We start from the raw sequence: 17,658 nt of genomic DNA, 5'->3' as shown, positions 1-17,658 counted from the left end.
GAGGTCAGCTGCACTGTGGATTTCTCAACCTTATTAGCTAGCATCTTCAGTAGCTCCCCGCAAGGCGACAATGCAAATTGTAACTCTTGAAGGCAACATGACTCGAATGAGTTCGTTCAGGTACCCGAGGTGCCCGGCCAGAATTGAAGTGAAGAGTAGTATGCCCATGTCGTTGAAGAAGCAAGGTACTCCGCGTCCTGCAGACCCCAGGGTTCACGGACACTATATTGAACAGCTTGGTGAAATCGTCGAATTCGCACATTTCACACAACCTCTTTCTAGGTCTTGGGTGGACAATAGGCAACTACTCCTACGCGCAATCAGTCCGCAGTGGACTATGGGATGTGCGTATTGCGTGGTGTCTTTCCTTCTTCAAAGTGGAAACCTGAAATCATGATAACCAAAAGGTACCATTTCTCTGTCACCCGTTTGAAGAGCATGGGCATAAAGGTATGGTAGTATCATACTGTTTTTTCGAGTCAAATTGAATCCCTGAGAACTTATAACATCTGGAATCAAATGGGAACAAGGTGCCTTCAATGACAAAGAAAGAAAGGCCCAGGCGTCAGAGGTGGTGCAGTGGCAGCCCATCCCTAACATACCGGGGCCCTTGCACATCCCCTCGTGATCCTCTGTCACTCTTCATTGTTGTTTGCTTTCTGATCTGACGCTGCAGGCTGTCCTCGCCGGGGTCTCAACCTTTGGTCTCACGTATTTAACTTGCCCTTCTCTCCCCCTCATGACTTCCACTTCTCACTCCTCCTCCTCCCACCACCACATTCTTTACCTGCCTCGCCAGCTGCTTTCTTTTTCCCATCGCTTCATCAATTCAGTCACTACCGTTGATTCTCCAAACTTGTTCTCCATCCTCCAACAAAATGAAGATGACCATGGTTGCCTTTTCCGCCCTGCTGGCCCTGGCTGCCGCAGTGGACACCACCACGACTGCTATGGCCCCAACCGTTACCATGACTGCCGAGGCCCTGTGTGCTAAGAAGTGTAAGTGAAATTCAGATGCAGGGTTGACTGGAGAACAAAAGATCCATCCCGAAACAAGCTGGGGACTTGCGCAAGTTACCGATACTGACTACAATTCTCTAGGCAACGCAAACGATGTGTGCTGTATTGCCCAGTGCTACCACGTGCCCTGCCCCAGCGACAACCAAGCTAACGACACCAATAACTGCGTTGCTGCTTGTCCTCAGGGCACCGGCTCGCCCGCCGACACCCAGAAGTATGCAGACTGTGAGCAGCGATGCTATAGCTCGCACTTCTTGGCCACGACCTATGTTGCTGCTGCTCCAACCGCCGCTAGCCCTGGCTCTTCCAACTCCAACAACAACAATAATAGCAACTCTGTCTCCAATGCCATGACTACTGGCGAGTCCACCAGTGATGTCAGCTCTGGCTCTGGCTACACGGGTATGAACCACCCTCCATCCCCTATCTTCTGTGCTCCTTGGGCCTGTGATCTGACTAATTCCATTTCCAAGTTGTCACAGGCTTCCAGCAAGCCACTGCAACCAGCAGCTCTGCTACGTCCACTTCCACCGTCATCACCCAGACCGGGGGTGCCGCTGGCCCTATCAAGGGCGGTGCTTCCGGCGCTGGCCTTCTTGGTCTGGCTCTGGCTGCCTTCGTCCTCTAGGCCGGTGATGGACTGATTCCTTCTGATGAACCAGCTGCAGGCTAAGAGTCGAGCATGTTAGGTTCACTGTGGTGTCACCGATGGTGAAACCTTCGACCCTTACGTTGCATTTGTATCACCACATGAAATTTCCTTGTAGATTTATTTGTTACAACCATATTTAGTTGGTACCATCCAGCGAGCCTTGTGCCAATGAAAATGCGAAACATTGATTGCCAAATTCTCGCTTTGGTGATGACTTTGCGGTTCCATTTCGATAAGAAATACTTCTTCGCGACAAGAGATCGGGTCGACCTCGAACAATTTAAATCCTCATGGTCGGGCCATACAATGAATACTCTCAACAATGATAGTAAGCTATGCAGTCCAAAGCCATTTCTAGGCCCGGCACTTCAAAGACCTAGTAGCTTAATTGATTTACTCCACTGCACTTTGATGGGAAATCCAGGTATGATATACTTCGATCATATCAGGCTTGAGAGCGTATACTCTCCAACGAGTCTGAACAGACAGACCCCTTGGAATATCGGTACTACTGACTCGCCCACCTCCGCTTAGATCCACCACTACCAAGGGAGTTCTGAAAGCGTACCCATCTTATAAACCTTACATATAACTACTCAGTGCCCGGGGATGAATAACATCAACAGCAGTCAGGCACATTTCAAGGATCGAAGTCTTGCCCCGGGAAATATTTCGCACATGGTCGGTAAGGTGGGATATTACAAGATACAGTGGTTAAGCTAAGGTGTCCCATTCTTATTGTGAATGTATCTATTTTTTCCCAGGTGTCGGATAAGTAAGGTACCGACTGCCGACCTACCCCACACGGGAGACCACCCATATGATATATCCATCAAGTGGACTCAATGTTGCACTTGACAAACCTCCTTTCCTTGATGGAACAGCTGGAGTATACCGCGTATATTCATCTGCCTCCCTAGTACTATTTGAGATCAAAGTGATCATGTAGTAGGTACTTAGCTAGTCCAACTAAACGATATCGTCCTGCTGGAACAGTATAAGGTAGTACGTGACTACCACCTTACCAACTGGAACAGCTTCCAATGTGGACCGGCTACCCAGTTTAGGGAGGTGGTGAGGTTCTTATCGCTCGATGGATCCAAGGCTCCAGAACCTTATCAACAGCAATTAAGCCTCATCTGGACTCTGACGCGAGCGCGATCACTCTCCGACGCGTTCCATCTACCTACGGTATCTCACCGATTCCAGTCCCCTCATCCTCTTCTTGATCAAAGAGTCAATATTCAAGAAACGCACACAACACCACCACGCAACTGGATCACGCCTCTTCCAGTCAAGAAGTTGAAAGGAAAAAAAAGTCAAAATCATCCAAAATGGACGTATCCAGCACCCAGTTCCAAACCCTCTACCACTCCATGCTCACCTTCGTCAACACCTGCATGGCCGGCCACGACCCCTCCCACAACCCAGCTCACGTCCACCGCGTCGCCACCCTCGCCAACACCATCCTCGAAGCCGAACAAAAGCGCCACTCCCCACGTCCCCTCGACGCAGCCGTCATCAAGCTTGCCGCTCTCCTGCACGACATCGGTGATCGAAAATATCTGCCTCAATTGGCGGACCCACACTCGCACGAGAACATCGATCCCAAGACAATGGTGCAAGTAGCTCTGCTCAAGCATGGTGCGCCCGCGGAGCTGGCGGCCAAAGTACAGATGGTGGTTTCGCATGTTTCGTATACGACGGAGTGCAAGGATCCGGCGGTGGTGAGACGACTGATTGAGGAGGAAGGGTATCCGGAGTTGGCGGTGGTGCAGGATGCGGATCGGCTGGACGCGATTGGGGCCATTGGGATCGGACGGACGTTTACGTTTTTGGGGGGCGCAGGGGAAGAAGTTTGCGGGGGAGAATGGGTGGGAGATGGGGAATTGTATTGAGCATTTCGTGGATAAGTTGGAGAGGTTGGACGGAATGATGAAGACGGAGACAGGGCGCGCGATGGCGAGGACTCGTACCGAGAGATTGAAGGTCTTTCGGGGCTGGTGGGAGGAGGAGATGAGTGTTGCGGCGGCTTGATGGATATGATAGATCGGGTCAACAAGGTCGCCTTCCAACTTATAGTGGTGACATGGCTACCGATAGACCGCCAAAGGCATGATTGATAGGAAAGCTGACACAAAGACAAAAGTTTCTATGTTGATTGAGTTGGGGTGTTGTAGCCCCTTTACTGGTATTCTGGTGTGGACTTTCAGCATTCGAGGTGAACCGCCAGGGACTGCAAAAAGGCCCAATGTCCGGAGACAAACAAGAAAGGGACAATTGGCTCAGCATTCTGACGAGGGTAGACACGAAAACCGGAAGAAGAGAGACAGACTGAGGGCCGCCACGGCTAGTCTGAGTGAACGAGAGAACCGTGTGACGCCAAATGGAAAGGAAGGAAATGATTGCATCCTTCAGTCTAGAGCATGTTTGCCCGCGAGGCAAATCCCTCCCAAGAGGAGGAAGAGGAGGTGAAAATCCAAAGAGAAGAGAAGTTACAGTAGGTACAGATTTGGGGGTATTTCAGTGTGTAGGGAGCAAGAGCGTGCATCCGCCAATGCAGACAAAAAGGGCGGAAGAGGACAAAACAAAGCCAATGAATCAGAACAGTAGCCATCAACACGCATATCTTGGCCTGTCATGCGATTTCGTAGATGATGGAAACCCATCAAGGGCTTCAAGGTTCCCGACGCATGGAAATAAAAATGAATCAATGGTGAAGCTCCAACGCCGGACGAGCATGGAATCTAGAAAAGCAAAGACAAAAACACTAGTGGAAAAACAAAAGGGAGGGGAGCGGAGGGGAGGAAGAAAAGGAGGAATGAGAAGACAAGTTAACTTGCAGGAATATTGCAAAGAGTGAGGAGCCATCAAAAGTGTGGTTCAGGCCAGGAACAACACTGAGACTGTGCGCAGCTTCGCATGAATCGATGCATGTGTCGTACGCCGCAGCCTCAAGACTCAAACTCGGTCTCGCGCAAAGTCCAGGACTTCGCAGTCATCTTCGAAGAATCCATCATCGGCTCTAGCGGCGGTGGTAGCCTTCTTCTTCTTCCGTCTGGTGGTAATCACCACTTCCTCGACATTGCCGGTGCTGCTTCCCAGCGTGATGAGATTCTCCATTTCTCCACCGGCTCCAAACGAATCCCCGTGGATGGCCGCATCGTGATACATGTCATGTTCTCGGTCGTCACCGGGGGGATTGTATGAGCGAAGGTGCAGCTTCGTGGTTGGAATGTCATCACCAAAGACCCACTGGCTACTGGGAACATTTGCACCGCTCTCCGACGAGAACACATGAAGGCTTACACGTTGATCCGTGTGGAAGGGCTGATAAGGTGTATTGGTCTCAATTTCGGCCTGCGAAAGTGGCTGAGATGTTGCCTTGCCTGGATGGCCAACAGACTGAGGTGTCATGGAAGGAAGCGCCAGGGATGCCTGAACAGTCTTTTCCGGATCGAAGGGTACTAGAGGCGCGGGTCCGCAGATGCTTTGCATGTTGGTGGGCAATCTAAACTGCACTTCTTTGCTGCCAACAACCGAATAAGACTGGCGATTTTTACTGGTGGATGTGCTTCGCTTCAGCCGGTACAATTTGAATTGCCCATCATCTAACACGCCCATGAAAATGTGCCCCTTGGCCAACATCCACGCGACGCGCGAGGGAGCAGGATCGCGACCCAGTCCAGAGAGGTGCAGTCGGTTCTCACCGACGTGTCGAAGGGTCTGGACAGTACCACTGGCAGCCGCGCCCATGGATTTACTGAGACCTGCAGCGACAACCTTCCCGCCCTTGATGCTTGCCGCGGTGGGAAGAGCAAAACCGCTCATGGTGGGAAACCCGGTCCCTGGGGATTGCACTCGACCACGGACTGCTGAGAGGAACGGTTGGGTCTTACCGCCCACAAAAGTCATGGCCGCAGAGAGTGGATTCCCAGCGCCTGCTGGCCCTGTTGTGTCGTCACCAGCGAGATCGACCGACGGGGATTTCTTGGATGACGGACGAGCACGTCGGAAGGGAGGCCACTGGAATGCGCTTTGAGGCAAGTCGAAGACATGCACAGTACCCTTCCGCGTGACAACGGCCAGCCTGTCACCGACTGGAGCCGTCCATATGACATCCACGATGCTTGACGCGGTCAATCTTGCGTATCGGGCCACCTGTCGGACATTGGCGGTTTGGCTACCGAGACCATCGGTCATGAAAGCCATAGCGCGACAGTGCCTCAGTTGCATCAAGTCCCAGATGTATTGAACATCTCCTTTCTTACTGGCAGTGAAGAGCATGAGTCCACTGGGCGATAGTGACAAGAAGCTGCATCCGTTAGGAACCTGAAAGACTGCCGCAGGGTTGAGGGACGCAGATTTAGCGTCGACCCCATCATCGAACCGGCCTAGGTCAATGATCGCGACGGTATCAGGCTCGGGAGATGATGTAGCCTGCGTTTCTTGCGCGTGAGTTGGAGGAAACAGCCCTTGAGGGTGCACAGGAGACTCTGAGCCTCGCACGGGACGCATCGGCGGCGTGGTGGGAGCAGAAAGCTGACCCGTGCTCCAATAGTTGTTCCAAACCTGGAGCCCTTGGTCACCCATCCAGCGGGCACCTTTGACGAGCTCTTGTGTCACACCCCTCGCGACCTTGTCGAGTAAGGTCTCTCCGTCGCCTGCATCAGTCGCGCAGTTCACGGAAGGCACGGTTGGCGGATTGCGACTGTCGACTCCTTGAGCCCAGGGATGTAAAATATCAGATGGGATGCTTCCGTGCAGAGTGCTCCGTGCAGAAGAGGGAGGGACAACTGCAAGCCACCTTCCCTGAATGGTCACCAGCGGCCGCTCGGTCATCAACGCTCGCGAAGATTCGTGGTGAGAGCCATCAGCATCTGTGGAGCTGGAGGAAGTGGAGTATCGTCTTGTCTCGCCAGCTTGAATATTGGTCCAGGTTTTCCCAAGACACTGGTAGCCCCCGTAAAATGTATGCCTGAAGATAAATACCTCCCCACTAATGCCAGACGCCACGGCGATATGGTTACCACTATGCAAGATCTTCAAGCTTCCCTGGGGACTCGGGGCCAGCGAAGGGACTCCCGGGACGTTCTCTGGTGATGGCACGGGCTGGCTAGTGAACAGCGTTGCTACATGTTCACCAGAACGCAAAGAGTAGACTTCCACCCGAGTTTGATAAAATATGACATCGACTTTCCCAGCTCGCCTTTCAGCCAGTGAAGCCCTGACAGTAGTCGCCGGCGGTTCGTTCGGGTCTAAAGCAGCGGCAGAGATGGCGTCGTCATCCTCTCTCTGCGGTAGTGGCCCATGCAAAATCACAGCAATATGAGGCTGGGACGCGGCATCCGTATCGCTTGACTGAACCTCGCGCAGGATCTTCGCATCAAGAACCCGGCCGTTCAACCCGCTGACTTGGCCCACCAATCGAAACCGTCGATCTTCGATGGCATGAATTTCGACGGCGCCGTCTATCCCTACGACGAGGACATTAGTGCCCGTTCGCGGCGACTTGTTTGACGTACTGGGAAGGGTGTCGAAGCTGCAGAACGAATAAGCCCCGTCGCTTGTACGAGCTCGAGTAGGGATATCAATGTCCGGGGCCCCATAGAAGTGCGCTTGGGGTAAATGAGGAGGGGCAGGGTTGCTCATGGGACTTCCATAGGAATGACTCTTTCTGCGATCGACCGACTGCTGGCGTGAGTGCATGCTACTTCGATATCCACTGCCGTAACTGAAGGGTCGCGGTTGAGTGGGAGGGGACGGCGAAGAAGGGTGGATGAAACCGCGTTCGTGGATTGTTGGGAAAGTGAGCGGGGATCCTGTTGACGGATCTCCATCCATAAGATCCACTGGTGGGCTCTTTCCGTAAGGCACTGCCTGTGCCCACCTATCGGTCCGAAGGGTGAGATCATGGGCTACCGACTTGCCAAATGATCCGAGAGCCCCTGGCGATGGCGAAGTCTCGATAACTCCGCCATGACGACCTTGTATGTCGACAGGTGCAGCCACAGGCCCGCGTGCCGGTGTGGCCACGGGCACAGGCTCAGGCTCGTTCTCGGGCTCGGGTTCTGGCTCTAAATATACCTCATGCTCAGGTTCGATGGGTGGAAGTAGCTCCTCAGACACCGGAGGCTCGATGATTCTGTTTCCCGATTAGCCCTCTGACCGGCCATCTGTTGGAGAAGGTAATCAGAACATACAAATCTTCCGGGGGCGCCTCAGTCGCTGCCTTCTTCTTTTTACTGCTCTTCTTCTTCTTCGACTTTCCAGTGGGCTCATATTCTTGAGTCGAGTGAGCTGGGACAGATGCGAGATGAGTCAGGGATGGATCGTCTTCTATAGACCTGCCGTGCTGATGATTTAGCTCGTCAGGGGCCACTGGTGGCATTCAAGCCGATCGCCTCGGGATGAGAGGCCTAGCTAGAAGGTGTAGTTTGATCTCAGAATCGCCGCTCTCGAGATCCTCTAGAAGATCTAGAGAACGGAGAACTTCAGACTGGTTATAGAGTCGAAAGGGGGGGGGGGATGACGAGCTGCAGCACTCGACAAGTGGTCCGGCCTGCCGCCAACGCCCACGTCCGTCAGCTCAGTCCTTACATGTGGATTTGGAATAAACCGAGGTCCATTAAAGACCAGGTCATTCTTCCCTACCTTTCACCCGAAACACTTCAGTAACACGGCTGTGATGGCTTGCTTATCCGGCGAGGAGGCTTCGGTCCGATACAGGCGTATCTAGAGCGGAGACGCGCTCGATACGCGGGGAAGATCTGATAAGGCTGATGGAGCGTCGCACGGTACCGGCTGCAGGGGGACCAGGATGTCCGACAAGTGAGTGTCTTCGGAGACAGTGAGTCGAGTTTGATGGAAACGCGAGCCTCACGAGTTTGGGTCGCGAGTGATGCAGGTCGAGGGGCAAATAGTGAGAGAGAGGAAGAAGGTGGAGAGAAGAAGCAGACGCGATAAGAAGAGGGGAACGGGAATGCGGTACCTGAGTCAGAAGCCGAAACCAGCGAGAGGCAGCTACAGTCAAGTGGGGTACATGTCCTCTCCCTGCAAAGTGCAACCCCCCTTGTGAAGGCTATCTATGGACTTCGTAGTACAATAGCCTCGAGTCGCAGTCCGGTGGTTTCAAGGTGACCTCCTACCAGTAGTACGTGCCTTCCAGTTGTGGCTTAGGAACCTACTACGCACGATGATGGCCTCAGAGGGTAATACGGGCTCGAATGAGATGAGCTAGTGACACGGAAACAGCGGTAGAACAGAACGGTAACCTTGGTCGAAGAGTCGGCTGAACCTGGAGCAAGCGATGACCGTCCCTTTCGATGAGACTGTGGTGGCCCATCTGATTCATCTTCTTCCCCTCATGGCGTATCTCATGTCTAAGCTGACTATCGCTGGACCCGCCAGATCGTCAGGCCGGACTGACGGGCTGGCCTCGTCATTCCCACCGATTATACCCGCCCCCTTTGCGACACGCCGAAAGGAGTGGCTTCCATGTAATGAGGACAGGACCACTGGCGCACAGCCGACAACGAGCTGATGAGCATGATGCACGAGCTTTTCCCAGTACGTAGATTGCATCATCGGAGCCTCTGCCCTGAATCAGTCTTCCCGTCTTGTGCACGGCTCGAGAACCGCTACTATCGAGTCATCAACTATGATCAGCTAGAATGCTTCTGGACTCTCCGCCAAAGCACTCGCTTTCCCTGCTTGATCGGCTGCAGGACGTTGCCGACATATCAGGGCAGGGCCTTTAACTATCTCCGGTGGCTAAATGACCCCGCCCTATCCGAAGATCAGCCAAACCTGCAGGTGGCTGTGAACTGGATTTGTACAGAAGGAATCGTCAACCACCAAAGACGATGCTAATACATGTACTGATCAGTGATTGCTGCCCTTGCTCCCTACCTAATCAATGATGGTCCACTGTCGTCAAAGTGCACACTCAGAGCAGGTATGAGCGACCCAAACGTGGTGGGAACTCTACCGGTAGGACTGTACCCTCGCACTAAAAATGGGCATTGTCTGCTTCTTGCAATGACAATGGCCACCTGCGGACCATGGAAGATGCATCAGAAATGAGGATGATGGTCAACTTCAGCCCGTCCAGTCCAGAGCATCGGACGGATCTCCGGGACGTTGATGTGAGGTGAGGTCCAAAGGAAAGGCCATGTTTGGATCGCCGGAGATCGGGTGGAGACAGTCCGAGTCCGGGCAGGTCACGGGGTACACACGAGGCAACGTGACAACCACGCATTGATCCTATCAATGGCGCATGGGGTCAGTCCATGCGGCTGTCAGCAACAAGGAAAGTGATGCAGTCATCTGCGACCGTCGGGGCTGCAGTGGTAGCCTAGTAGGAAGCTGCGGTGCAGCACATCATCATCCGACCTGCTACTGAGTTGCTGTATCCCTAAATTCTATTCCAGAAAACGACCACTTAGGTATTTTGTCCTTGAAGATGCCAGATCACCCAGATCTGATCGCAGATCCGTCAATTAATTTGGCCGCCTACAGTACGTGCAGGTGGTAACCGAGCATCATGCCGCGGCCCCGACTTATGTGTATTTCGTGACAGCATCTGTAAAGGTCGGGGGTTCAGTTTTCATTCAGGCGTGTGGCCTGCCCAGGGTCCTTTTCGAAATGTCGCATCAGGAAAGAGAAATTGTTGGTACATTGGTTTCCTTCTGCTCCCACCCGCGCTATGCGATCGCAAAGCTCAAAACAAGTGATTCCACCTGCAAACAGGCTGGTTGCTTCCTTGCGTCTTGTCCTGATCAAGTCTTCTTCTTCGCCGCAGCCTTGGCCTTGGCTGCCTTCTTTTTGTTGCTGTTGATCATCACGATGCTTATGAAGGTGCCCACCACAGCGGAGCCCAGGAGAGTCAGGATAACGGGGATGCGAATGGCCCAAACACGGGGCGGGAAGAGGTCATGGAGAGGGTGGCCGGGATCCACGAAAGGCTAAAGAGGGAAAAATGAAGGGTGAGCTGAGGAAGATCATCATCAGGTGATGGTGCGGACAGGGAAGTTTTACCATCAACAATGTCCACGCCGTGTAATACAGAAAGATCGCGGTTGCGGCCAAGAGCATGGCGGAACCGACGAGTTGGCCCAGCTAGACGAAAATCATGGATTAGCTTCGACGAAGCCGGCAGGCAATTCAATGGATGAGTACTGACCATTATGTTAAAGAGCGGTCGCGATTACTCGCAAAGAAGAAAGGAGGCAGGTGAGAGCCTTCAAATTGCAGGGGAAAGGAATAGCGACGGGGTTCTGCTGTTCAGGAGCTCATCCCGTGGATCTTGGTCCCTGACAGGTAAACGCTGGACGGACCACCACACCGCCTTCCCTTTTCACCTTCCTCAAGTCGGTATAGATGCAGATCCATGGACCATGAGGGTATTGCTGCATTATTTTAGACAGAGGTGCGGGGTGTGAGTGCTCGGCATCGTAATAGTGAGTCGACCGTACGAGGATGAAAGCTAGCATAGGCGCAAGCTGCCTAGTACGGGGGGAGGGGCATGTAGCCATAAGACTCAGATCGGCTGTAGATTCCTTCGATAATCAACAGATCACGCTTTCCAGGTTATCTCCACTTTTCACGGGTGTAACAGATTCCAAGCGGAGCATCGATCACAAATAATGAGGGAGCTTTCCAAGATATGCGATTGAGACAGCTTATCGCACATGGCCTGACAGAACCTTGCTAATGACGTTCGAGTGTTGACTGAACTGGGCCGCCTGATGAGGACTGTGAGCCGTCCGCGCGCTGAACAGGCGAGAATCATACCTCCGGTGGAAACGAAGTGTTTGTTCCAGCATAACTTATCACCCCTGACGCCGGATCATCTCAGCCTGAGCCGATAGGTATGCCACCGAAATTGTCAATATAGAAGTAGATTGAATCTTGGAACTCACGAGTGTAAGGTATTACTACGTCGCCCATGTACGTGACGAGATGATCATCTTGAATCCAAGGTTGAAAGCAGTCGAGGGTTACGAGTTCCACGTTTCATCCAAGTCATTCCTCTGGAGTTAAAATTGTAATCGTAAACATGACGGATGTGCGTGCTGTGACTTTCACCTCAGGTCTTACTGTTGATCCGAGGCTGGATGCGCTCACGGAGCTTGACAAGAAGTATGTCCCGCGAATTGAGATCAACAAGAGAGAATGGGAAAGGTTCAGTCCTTGGCGTTGCGTTACAGCTGACGCAGATACGTTTAAGGATGGAGAAACGTTGGTTACTGCGAAGCTCGTTGATGAGATTATTGAGGATGGCGAGAAGAAGAGTTCTCGAGATGAGATAATTTATGAAAGGCATAAGCCATGAATGTTTGCTAATGGCTGCAACTGCTCAAATACTGCTTCAACCAAGCCATTACAAGAAAAAGCCACCAGCGAGGAACCCATTGGAATCAGCAACACAAACCTCTCCTTTACCACAAAATTGCTGGGCCTGCAGCAAAGAGAAGCAATTACATGGATATCATCTCCTACCTAGTGCAACACCCGTCGGGCCGCTGCAGCTTGGTACCAAGATCCCAGCGTACGTACAGTACTCCCTTGGATTATGCCCGTCAAAGCCCACGCCCACGCTCACGGGTTGGCTCACGATTTGGATGAGGGTCTGGCTCATGTTCCAAAAGTTTCGATTCTTGGCCAGCTTTGGGTAACGCAAAGCACTGGCTGTGTTCTTCGTAAAACTCCTCGGCTTTCTCATATTTAAGTTGGTCCAGAAGTGAGGAGCTGTCCGACGGATGCGCCCAAATTGGACCTGGCATGGACGGTAGATAACAAGGCACGTGACTCCCAGAACCTTCAGTCGCGGCACTGCTCAAGCTCACGGAACCTCACCACCGCGTCCTCGGTGTTCGCAGTTCGCACTCCTTCAACCGATCCCTTCTCACTTGGTATCTTTGGTGCCTCTGAGACCTCGCCATGTCAGACTCGGTTATTCTACAGTCTGCGGTACGTGTCCCGACTCCTCCTCCGGGGACCTTCTCGCCAACCGCTGGCGCTCGCAAACGCTCGCCTCCGTCACGGTCGCCCTCTCCCAATCGTCGTCGTTCTCCACCCGCCAACTCATACCGTGACGAAGACGATGATGCAGAAGTCCCCCATATGGACGAGCAACGCGCGCTCGAGCGTGAGCGTCAGCTCGCAGAGCGGGTTCGGGAGCATGAGAAGCTGGAGGCCGCTCGCAAGCCTATGACCGAGGAAGAGAAACAGGCGGCGGCCAAGGCCGAGTACGACAAATTGTTGAACATGCGATCCGGTGGTACATATATCCCTCCGGCCCGTCTTCGTGCTCTTCAGGCACAAATTACCGATAAAACGAGTAAGGAGTATCAACGGATGGCGTGGGAAGCGCTGAAGAAATCTATCAATGGACTGATCAACAAGGTCAATGTCTCCAACATCAAATACATCGTCCCAGAACTCTTCGGTGAGAACCTGGTGCGAGGCCGCGGTCTGTTCTGCCGGTCGATCATGAAGGCACAAGCTGCTAGCTTGCCTTTCACGCCCATCTACGCGGCAATGACTGCCATCGTGAACACAAAATTACCACAGGTTGGAGAATTGCTGGTGTCGCGGTTGATTGTTCAGTTCCGCAAAGCCTTCAAGCGCAATGACAAGGCGGTTTGCATTTCATCCACGACGTTTATTGCGCACCTCGTCAACTTCCAAGTCGCCAACGAGATGCTTGTGGCGCAAATCTTGCTCCTGCTGCTTCACAAGCCCACAGATGACAGCGTGGAGATTGCGGTGGGTTTGACGCGGGAAGTTGGTCAGCATTTGGAAGAAATGAACCCGCAGATCGCGAATGCCGTGTTCGACCAATTCCGCAACATTCTCCATGAAGCCGACATCGACAAGCGTGTGCAGTACATGATTGAGGTGTTGTTCCAAGTACGCAAGGATCGCTACAAAGATAACCCGGCCGTCAAGGAAGAGCTTGATCTGGTGGAAGAAGAAGATCAGATCACCCATCAGATTGGCTTGGATGATGAGGTTGAAACGCTTGACACACTCAATGTCTTCAAGTTCGATGCTCAATGGGAACAAAATGAAGAAAAGTACAGGAGGTTGAAGGCCGAGATTCTAGGCGAGGACAGTGATGAAGACGACGAGGATGATGAAGATGAGAGCGACGATGAAGAGTCGGATGCCGAGGAGCAAAAGATGGACATCAAGGATCAAACCAACACGGATCTGGTCAACCTTCGAAGGACCATTTACCTGACAATCATGTCAAGTATCGATTTCGAGGAATGTTGCCACAAGTTGATGAAGATCAATCTCCCTGCTGGCATGGAGCCCGAGTTGCCTTCGATGATCATCGAATGTTGTTCCCAGGAGCGCACATACTCCAAGTTCTACGGTTTGATTGGAGAGCGGTTTGCCAAAATCAATCGTCTTTGGTCAGACTTGTTCGAGGCTGCCTTTGCCAAATATTACGACACCATTCACCGATACGAGACAAATCGCCTGCGAAACATTGCACGATTCTTTGGACACATGCTCAGCAACGACGCGCTTGGCTGGCACGTTTTGTCCGTCATCCACATGAATGAAGAGGAGACGACTTCCAGCAGCCGTATCTTCATCAAGATTCTGTTCCAGGATCTTGCAGAACACATGGGTCTGACTGGCCTCCAAGCTCGCTTCAGAGATGAGATCTTGAAGCCCAGCTTCGAGGGTTTGTTCCCCACAGACAATCCCCGCCACACTCGATTCTCTATCAACTACTTCACCAGTATTGGTATGGGTGTTTTGACGGAAGACATGCGCGAGCATCTCAAAAACATTCCGCGACCTACCGTGCCCGCACTGCCTGCCCGTGGTTCTCGGTCACCCTCCGACCGATCATATTCGAGATCCTCATCCTACACTCGGTCATCTCGTTCTCGATCCTACTCCCGCTCTCGATCCCGATCCTATTCCTCTTCCCGCTCGCGGTCTCGCTCCTACACCCGCTCCCCCTCGCGTGGCCGTGAGCGCGCTCGCTCCTATTCCCGTTCTATCACCCCGTCGTCCCGTGGACGAAGCTACACGCCGTCACGTTCGCGCTCTCGGTCGCGCTCTCCTGTGCGTCGCAGCCGGCGAGACGCATCCTACAGTCGGTCGCGTTCGCCGTCGCGAAGACTTTCGCGAACCCCTCCCCGACGCAGCCGCGCTCGCTCGTACTCCAAGAGCGGGAGTCGGAGTCCGGTGCGTCGATCAGCCTCACGCTCGGTCTCGCCTCCGCGCCGAGGCCCAGCTGTATCTAGTCGACGCGGTCGGAGCTATTCCAGGTCAGCTTCTCGATCTATCACACCTCCGCGGCGCGATTTGCCTGTGAAAAACGGACGGCGATTATCTGTCTCTGCATCACCTCCACCACGTCGTGGCCGTGACGTCTCTTACTCTCGATCACCATCTCCGCTGCCCGCTAGAGCTCGGGATGAGTCACGTGGTCGTTCTTACTCGCGGACTCCGCCGCGGCGTCGATGAAAAAAAAAAAAAAACAAGAAGCCTCCGGCACCTTCACTATATCTCTGCATGGAGCCTTTTGAAAACTGTGCAAGTTTGCACTGCGGAGCTACGAGACGACTCCCGCTTGCAAATAATGAAAAGGAGTGTTTCGACGAGCAATTTTCGAATTATCCGGGATACGCTATTTTTTCCTTTCTTGGCTCATTGTTCCCATATCCTTGTTGTACGATTAAGATACCTATGGTGCAAGGCTGTGCATTTTCTAAATGATCATATTCGACTTGGTAGTGCTAGCTCTTAGGTCACATTCTGCTCAAAAAAAGGAATGTAGAAGATAAGTATTGTATTTCCCAAGTCAAGCCGACTCAAGATAGTGTAGTAGACTGTATTGCAGAGAACAAAAAATCCAGATTGTCTATGTCTATGTCCATGTCCAAAATGGAAGATCTTCCCTCCTGGAATTTCTCCAACGCGCCCCCCCCTTTAGGTTTCCCAACCTCATGTATATGCATTCCCACAGCCCAATGCTCAATATCCCATTCAATCCTCCAACGCCTCCCAAATACATCTCTCACACCGACAATTCCCTCCCAATGCACCGCGCGCCCACCCTCTTCTCTCCTGAACATCCAACCCGATATCACAATAATGATTCAAAATCTCCTCGTCCTTTGCGATCCCTCCCTTCTTGGGGGCCCGACTCTCAATCTGCCCGTTATCCAAGGTCCGCGCCCACACAGCGGTCTCTTCGTCATTACGCGCGCGGAACGTGATCTCGCCGCCCCATTCCCATCTGACGTTGGGATCGCACGAGTGATTCGCGAGACACCAGAGCGGGTGGACGGCGCAGAGTTCGGGCCCGCCGTCCCAGGTGGAGAGGCGGCCGGAGGCGGTGCCGCGGAATTTGGCGTAGAGGGTGTTGAGGATCCAGGTGTCGTATCGAGCTAGGGATGTATAGGGGTTGATTTCCATCTCTTCGAGGAAGCGCGTGGGTTGAAGGATGTTGAGTTGGAAGGAGAATGGGAGGGTGGCGGACTCGTCTACTACTTTGTTGTTGCTGTTGCGGTCGTCGTCGTTCTTCATGTGGTGAAGACTGGGTTTCCATTCCCAGTCGTGGAAATCGCCCCAGATGTATTTCACTTCGGGGAGATCGAGGGCGTGAATGTCTTGTGTGGCGGACATGGCGAGGGCGCGGCCCAGCAGGAGAAGATAGAGATAATCCGCTTTATCTTTGGGGTCGGGAATATCTTTCCCGATGGATTCGAGACCGTCTTCTAGGCCGCAAATTGCTCCGTGGTAGACTGTCTGCGCGGTATCGTGGCATTTCTGACTGCAGAAGACTGTATCGGCACAGCCACCCTCACAGCCGACGGGGGGATTCTCCGAGGATAGATCAGGCAGGGGTGCATTGCACGCATCGCACAGGTCGTCGTGCAATCGGTTTGTCGCGGTAAGAATCGAGGTTTCTCGCAGGATGATCTCGTCCGCGGCGATGTTCTCCTTGGCGAAAAGACCCAGTTGGACGGAGACTTCGTCCTCATCCGGAACATCACCGTGAAGCGCCGGCAAAGCCACGGCACGAACTTCACACTTAGGGGCGACCTCTTTCAGTCGCTCATTCAAAAAGGCAAGTTCCTCGGGAGCCTTGCGATCAGGCTCGTGCTCGTTCCACGGGTAGAGAATGCGTCGTGCGAAGCCTTGCGCGGGTAGAATGGCAGGGTCAATTGCGTCCAGGTCGATTGCGCCTTTGGTGCCGGTGCGTGATTGGTAGAGACCCTTGAGGGAATCGAGCTGACCGTTCAGGATGTTCAAGGCGCATGTATCACGCTTAGCTGCGTCCATCTCCTCGAGAAGTTCCTTTCCGCGCACACCGAATTCAAAAGCATCGCGATAGCAGCCACATCGGACGAGACTGCGAACCAGAACCGCATAGACCTCTCCTATAACAGCCTCGTACTCGCCCTGCGTAATAGGAACCCCATCTTCTTCATCCTCGTCTTCATCTTCTCCATCCTCATCCGTGGTATCAGTTCCATCCTGATTCCCGTCCCAGTCATGCTTCCTCCCAACTTCATCCCCCTCCACACGCCGCGCAACCTTTCTCGCATGAAACTCGCACCCGTCCGGATCCACCACCGATTCCAGCAGCGAAAGTGCACGATACGCATCCGCCGCCGCAAGATCCGGAAACCCTAATTGCTCGTAGACGCGAGCGCGGTCCAGATACAGGTGTGGATTATGCGGGTCCGCGTAGATTTCGGTCGTTTTGGAGGCGCGGGCCTCGAGGAGGCTTGTGGGTGTGGGTGAGGTCATGCTGGTGAGTGCGAGGCAAAGAGATGGCGAGCAGCCTCTAGTAAGCGGGAGTCATGGGGCCACTGTGAGGTAAGCGTCGCGTTACGATCGAATTTATGGTCGGAGGGGCACCGAGACTTCAGAAAATCTTTGATTTTAAGGCTCGCTGCGGGGTGGATCTTCCATCTGGCAGGGGCTTCCACTTAAGTGGG

The 17,658-nt window shown here is 53.2% G+C and overlaps 7 protein-coding genes across 7 annotated transcripts; 4 read left to right on the top strand and 3 right to left on the bottom strand.

The window, feature by feature from the left end:
- Positions 1 to 878: 878 nt before the first annotated feature.
- On the top strand, positions 879 to 1,648 carry N7539_005773 (uncharacterized protein; the record flags this gene model as incomplete). Its single annotated transcript, XM_056935375.1, has 3 exons — positions 879 to 999; positions 1,102 to 1,422; positions 1,494 to 1,648. The coding sequence occupies 3 exons, from the start codon at positions 879 to 881 to the stop codon at positions 1,646 to 1,648; spliced, it is 597 nt and encodes a 198-aa protein (XP_056789247.1).
- Positions 1,649 to 3,006: 1,358 nt separating this feature from the next.
- Positions 3,007 to 3,570, top strand: N7539_005772 (HD domain-containing protein; the record flags this gene model as incomplete). Its single annotated transcript, XM_056935374.1, has 1 exon — positions 3,007 to 3,570. One exon carries the CDS (start codon positions 3,007 to 3,009, stop codon positions 3,568 to 3,570), a length of 564 nt encoding a protein of 187 aa, XP_056789246.1.
- A 1,063-nt stretch (positions 3,571 to 4,633) lies between these two features.
- Positions 4,634 to 8,063, bottom strand: N7539_005771 (uncharacterized protein; the record flags this gene model as incomplete). Its single annotated transcript, XM_056935373.1, has 2 exons — positions 4,634 to 7,817; positions 7,876 to 8,063. 2 exons carry the CDS (start codon positions 8,061 to 8,063, stop codon positions 4,634 to 4,636), a joined length of 3,372 nt encoding a protein of 1,123 aa, XP_056789245.1.
- Positions 8,064 to 10,452: 2,389 nt separating this feature from the next.
- N7539_005770 (dolichol phosphate-mannose biosynthesis regulatory protein) lies at positions 10,453 to 10,859 on the bottom strand (the record flags this gene model as incomplete). The annotated part of the gene is made up of 3 exons (XM_056935372.1): positions 10,453 to 10,638; positions 10,712 to 10,792; positions 10,857 to 10,859. 3 exons carry the CDS (start codon positions 10,857 to 10,859, stop codon positions 10,453 to 10,455), a joined length of 270 nt encoding a protein of 89 aa, XP_056789244.1.
- An 873-nt stretch (positions 10,860 to 11,732) lies between these two features.
- N7539_005769 (amidase) lies at positions 11,733 to 12,008 on the top strand (the record flags this gene model as incomplete). The annotated part of the gene is made up of 1 exon (XM_056935371.1): positions 11,733 to 12,008. One exon carries the CDS (start codon positions 11,733 to 11,735, stop codon positions 12,006 to 12,008), a length of 276 nt encoding a protein of 91 aa, XP_056789243.1.
- A 608-nt stretch (positions 12,009 to 12,616) lies between these two features.
- On the top strand, positions 12,617 to 15,172 carry N7539_005768 (Pre-mRNA-splicing factor cwc22; the record flags this gene model as incomplete). The annotated part of the gene is made up of 1 exon (XM_056935370.1): positions 12,617 to 15,172. The coding sequence occupies one exon, from the start codon at positions 12,617 to 12,619 to the stop codon at positions 15,170 to 15,172; it is 2,556 nt and encodes an 851-aa protein (XP_056789242.1).
- A 522-nt stretch (positions 15,173 to 15,694) lies between these two features.
- Positions 15,695 to 17,467, bottom strand: N7539_005767 (putative MYND domain protein; the record flags this gene model as incomplete). The annotated part of the gene is made up of 1 exon (XM_056935369.1): positions 15,695 to 17,467. One exon carries the CDS (start codon positions 17,465 to 17,467, stop codon positions 15,695 to 15,697), a length of 1,773 nt encoding a protein of 590 aa, XP_056789241.1.
- Between the last annotated feature and the right edge of the window lie 191 nt (positions 17,468 to 17,658).

Source organism: Penicillium diatomitis (assembly GCF_028827545.1).
Source record: "Penicillium diatomitis strain IBT 30728 chromosome Unknown utg000006l_segment0_segment0, whole genome shotgun sequence".
In the NCBI taxonomy this organism is placed as follows: domain Eukaryota; kingdom Fungi; phylum Ascomycota; class Eurotiomycetes; order Eurotiales; family Aspergillaceae; genus Penicillium; species Penicillium diatomitis.
The sequence above is the reverse complement of the archived record's forward strand: the minus strand, read 5'-3'. Positions and strand labels throughout refer to the sequence as shown.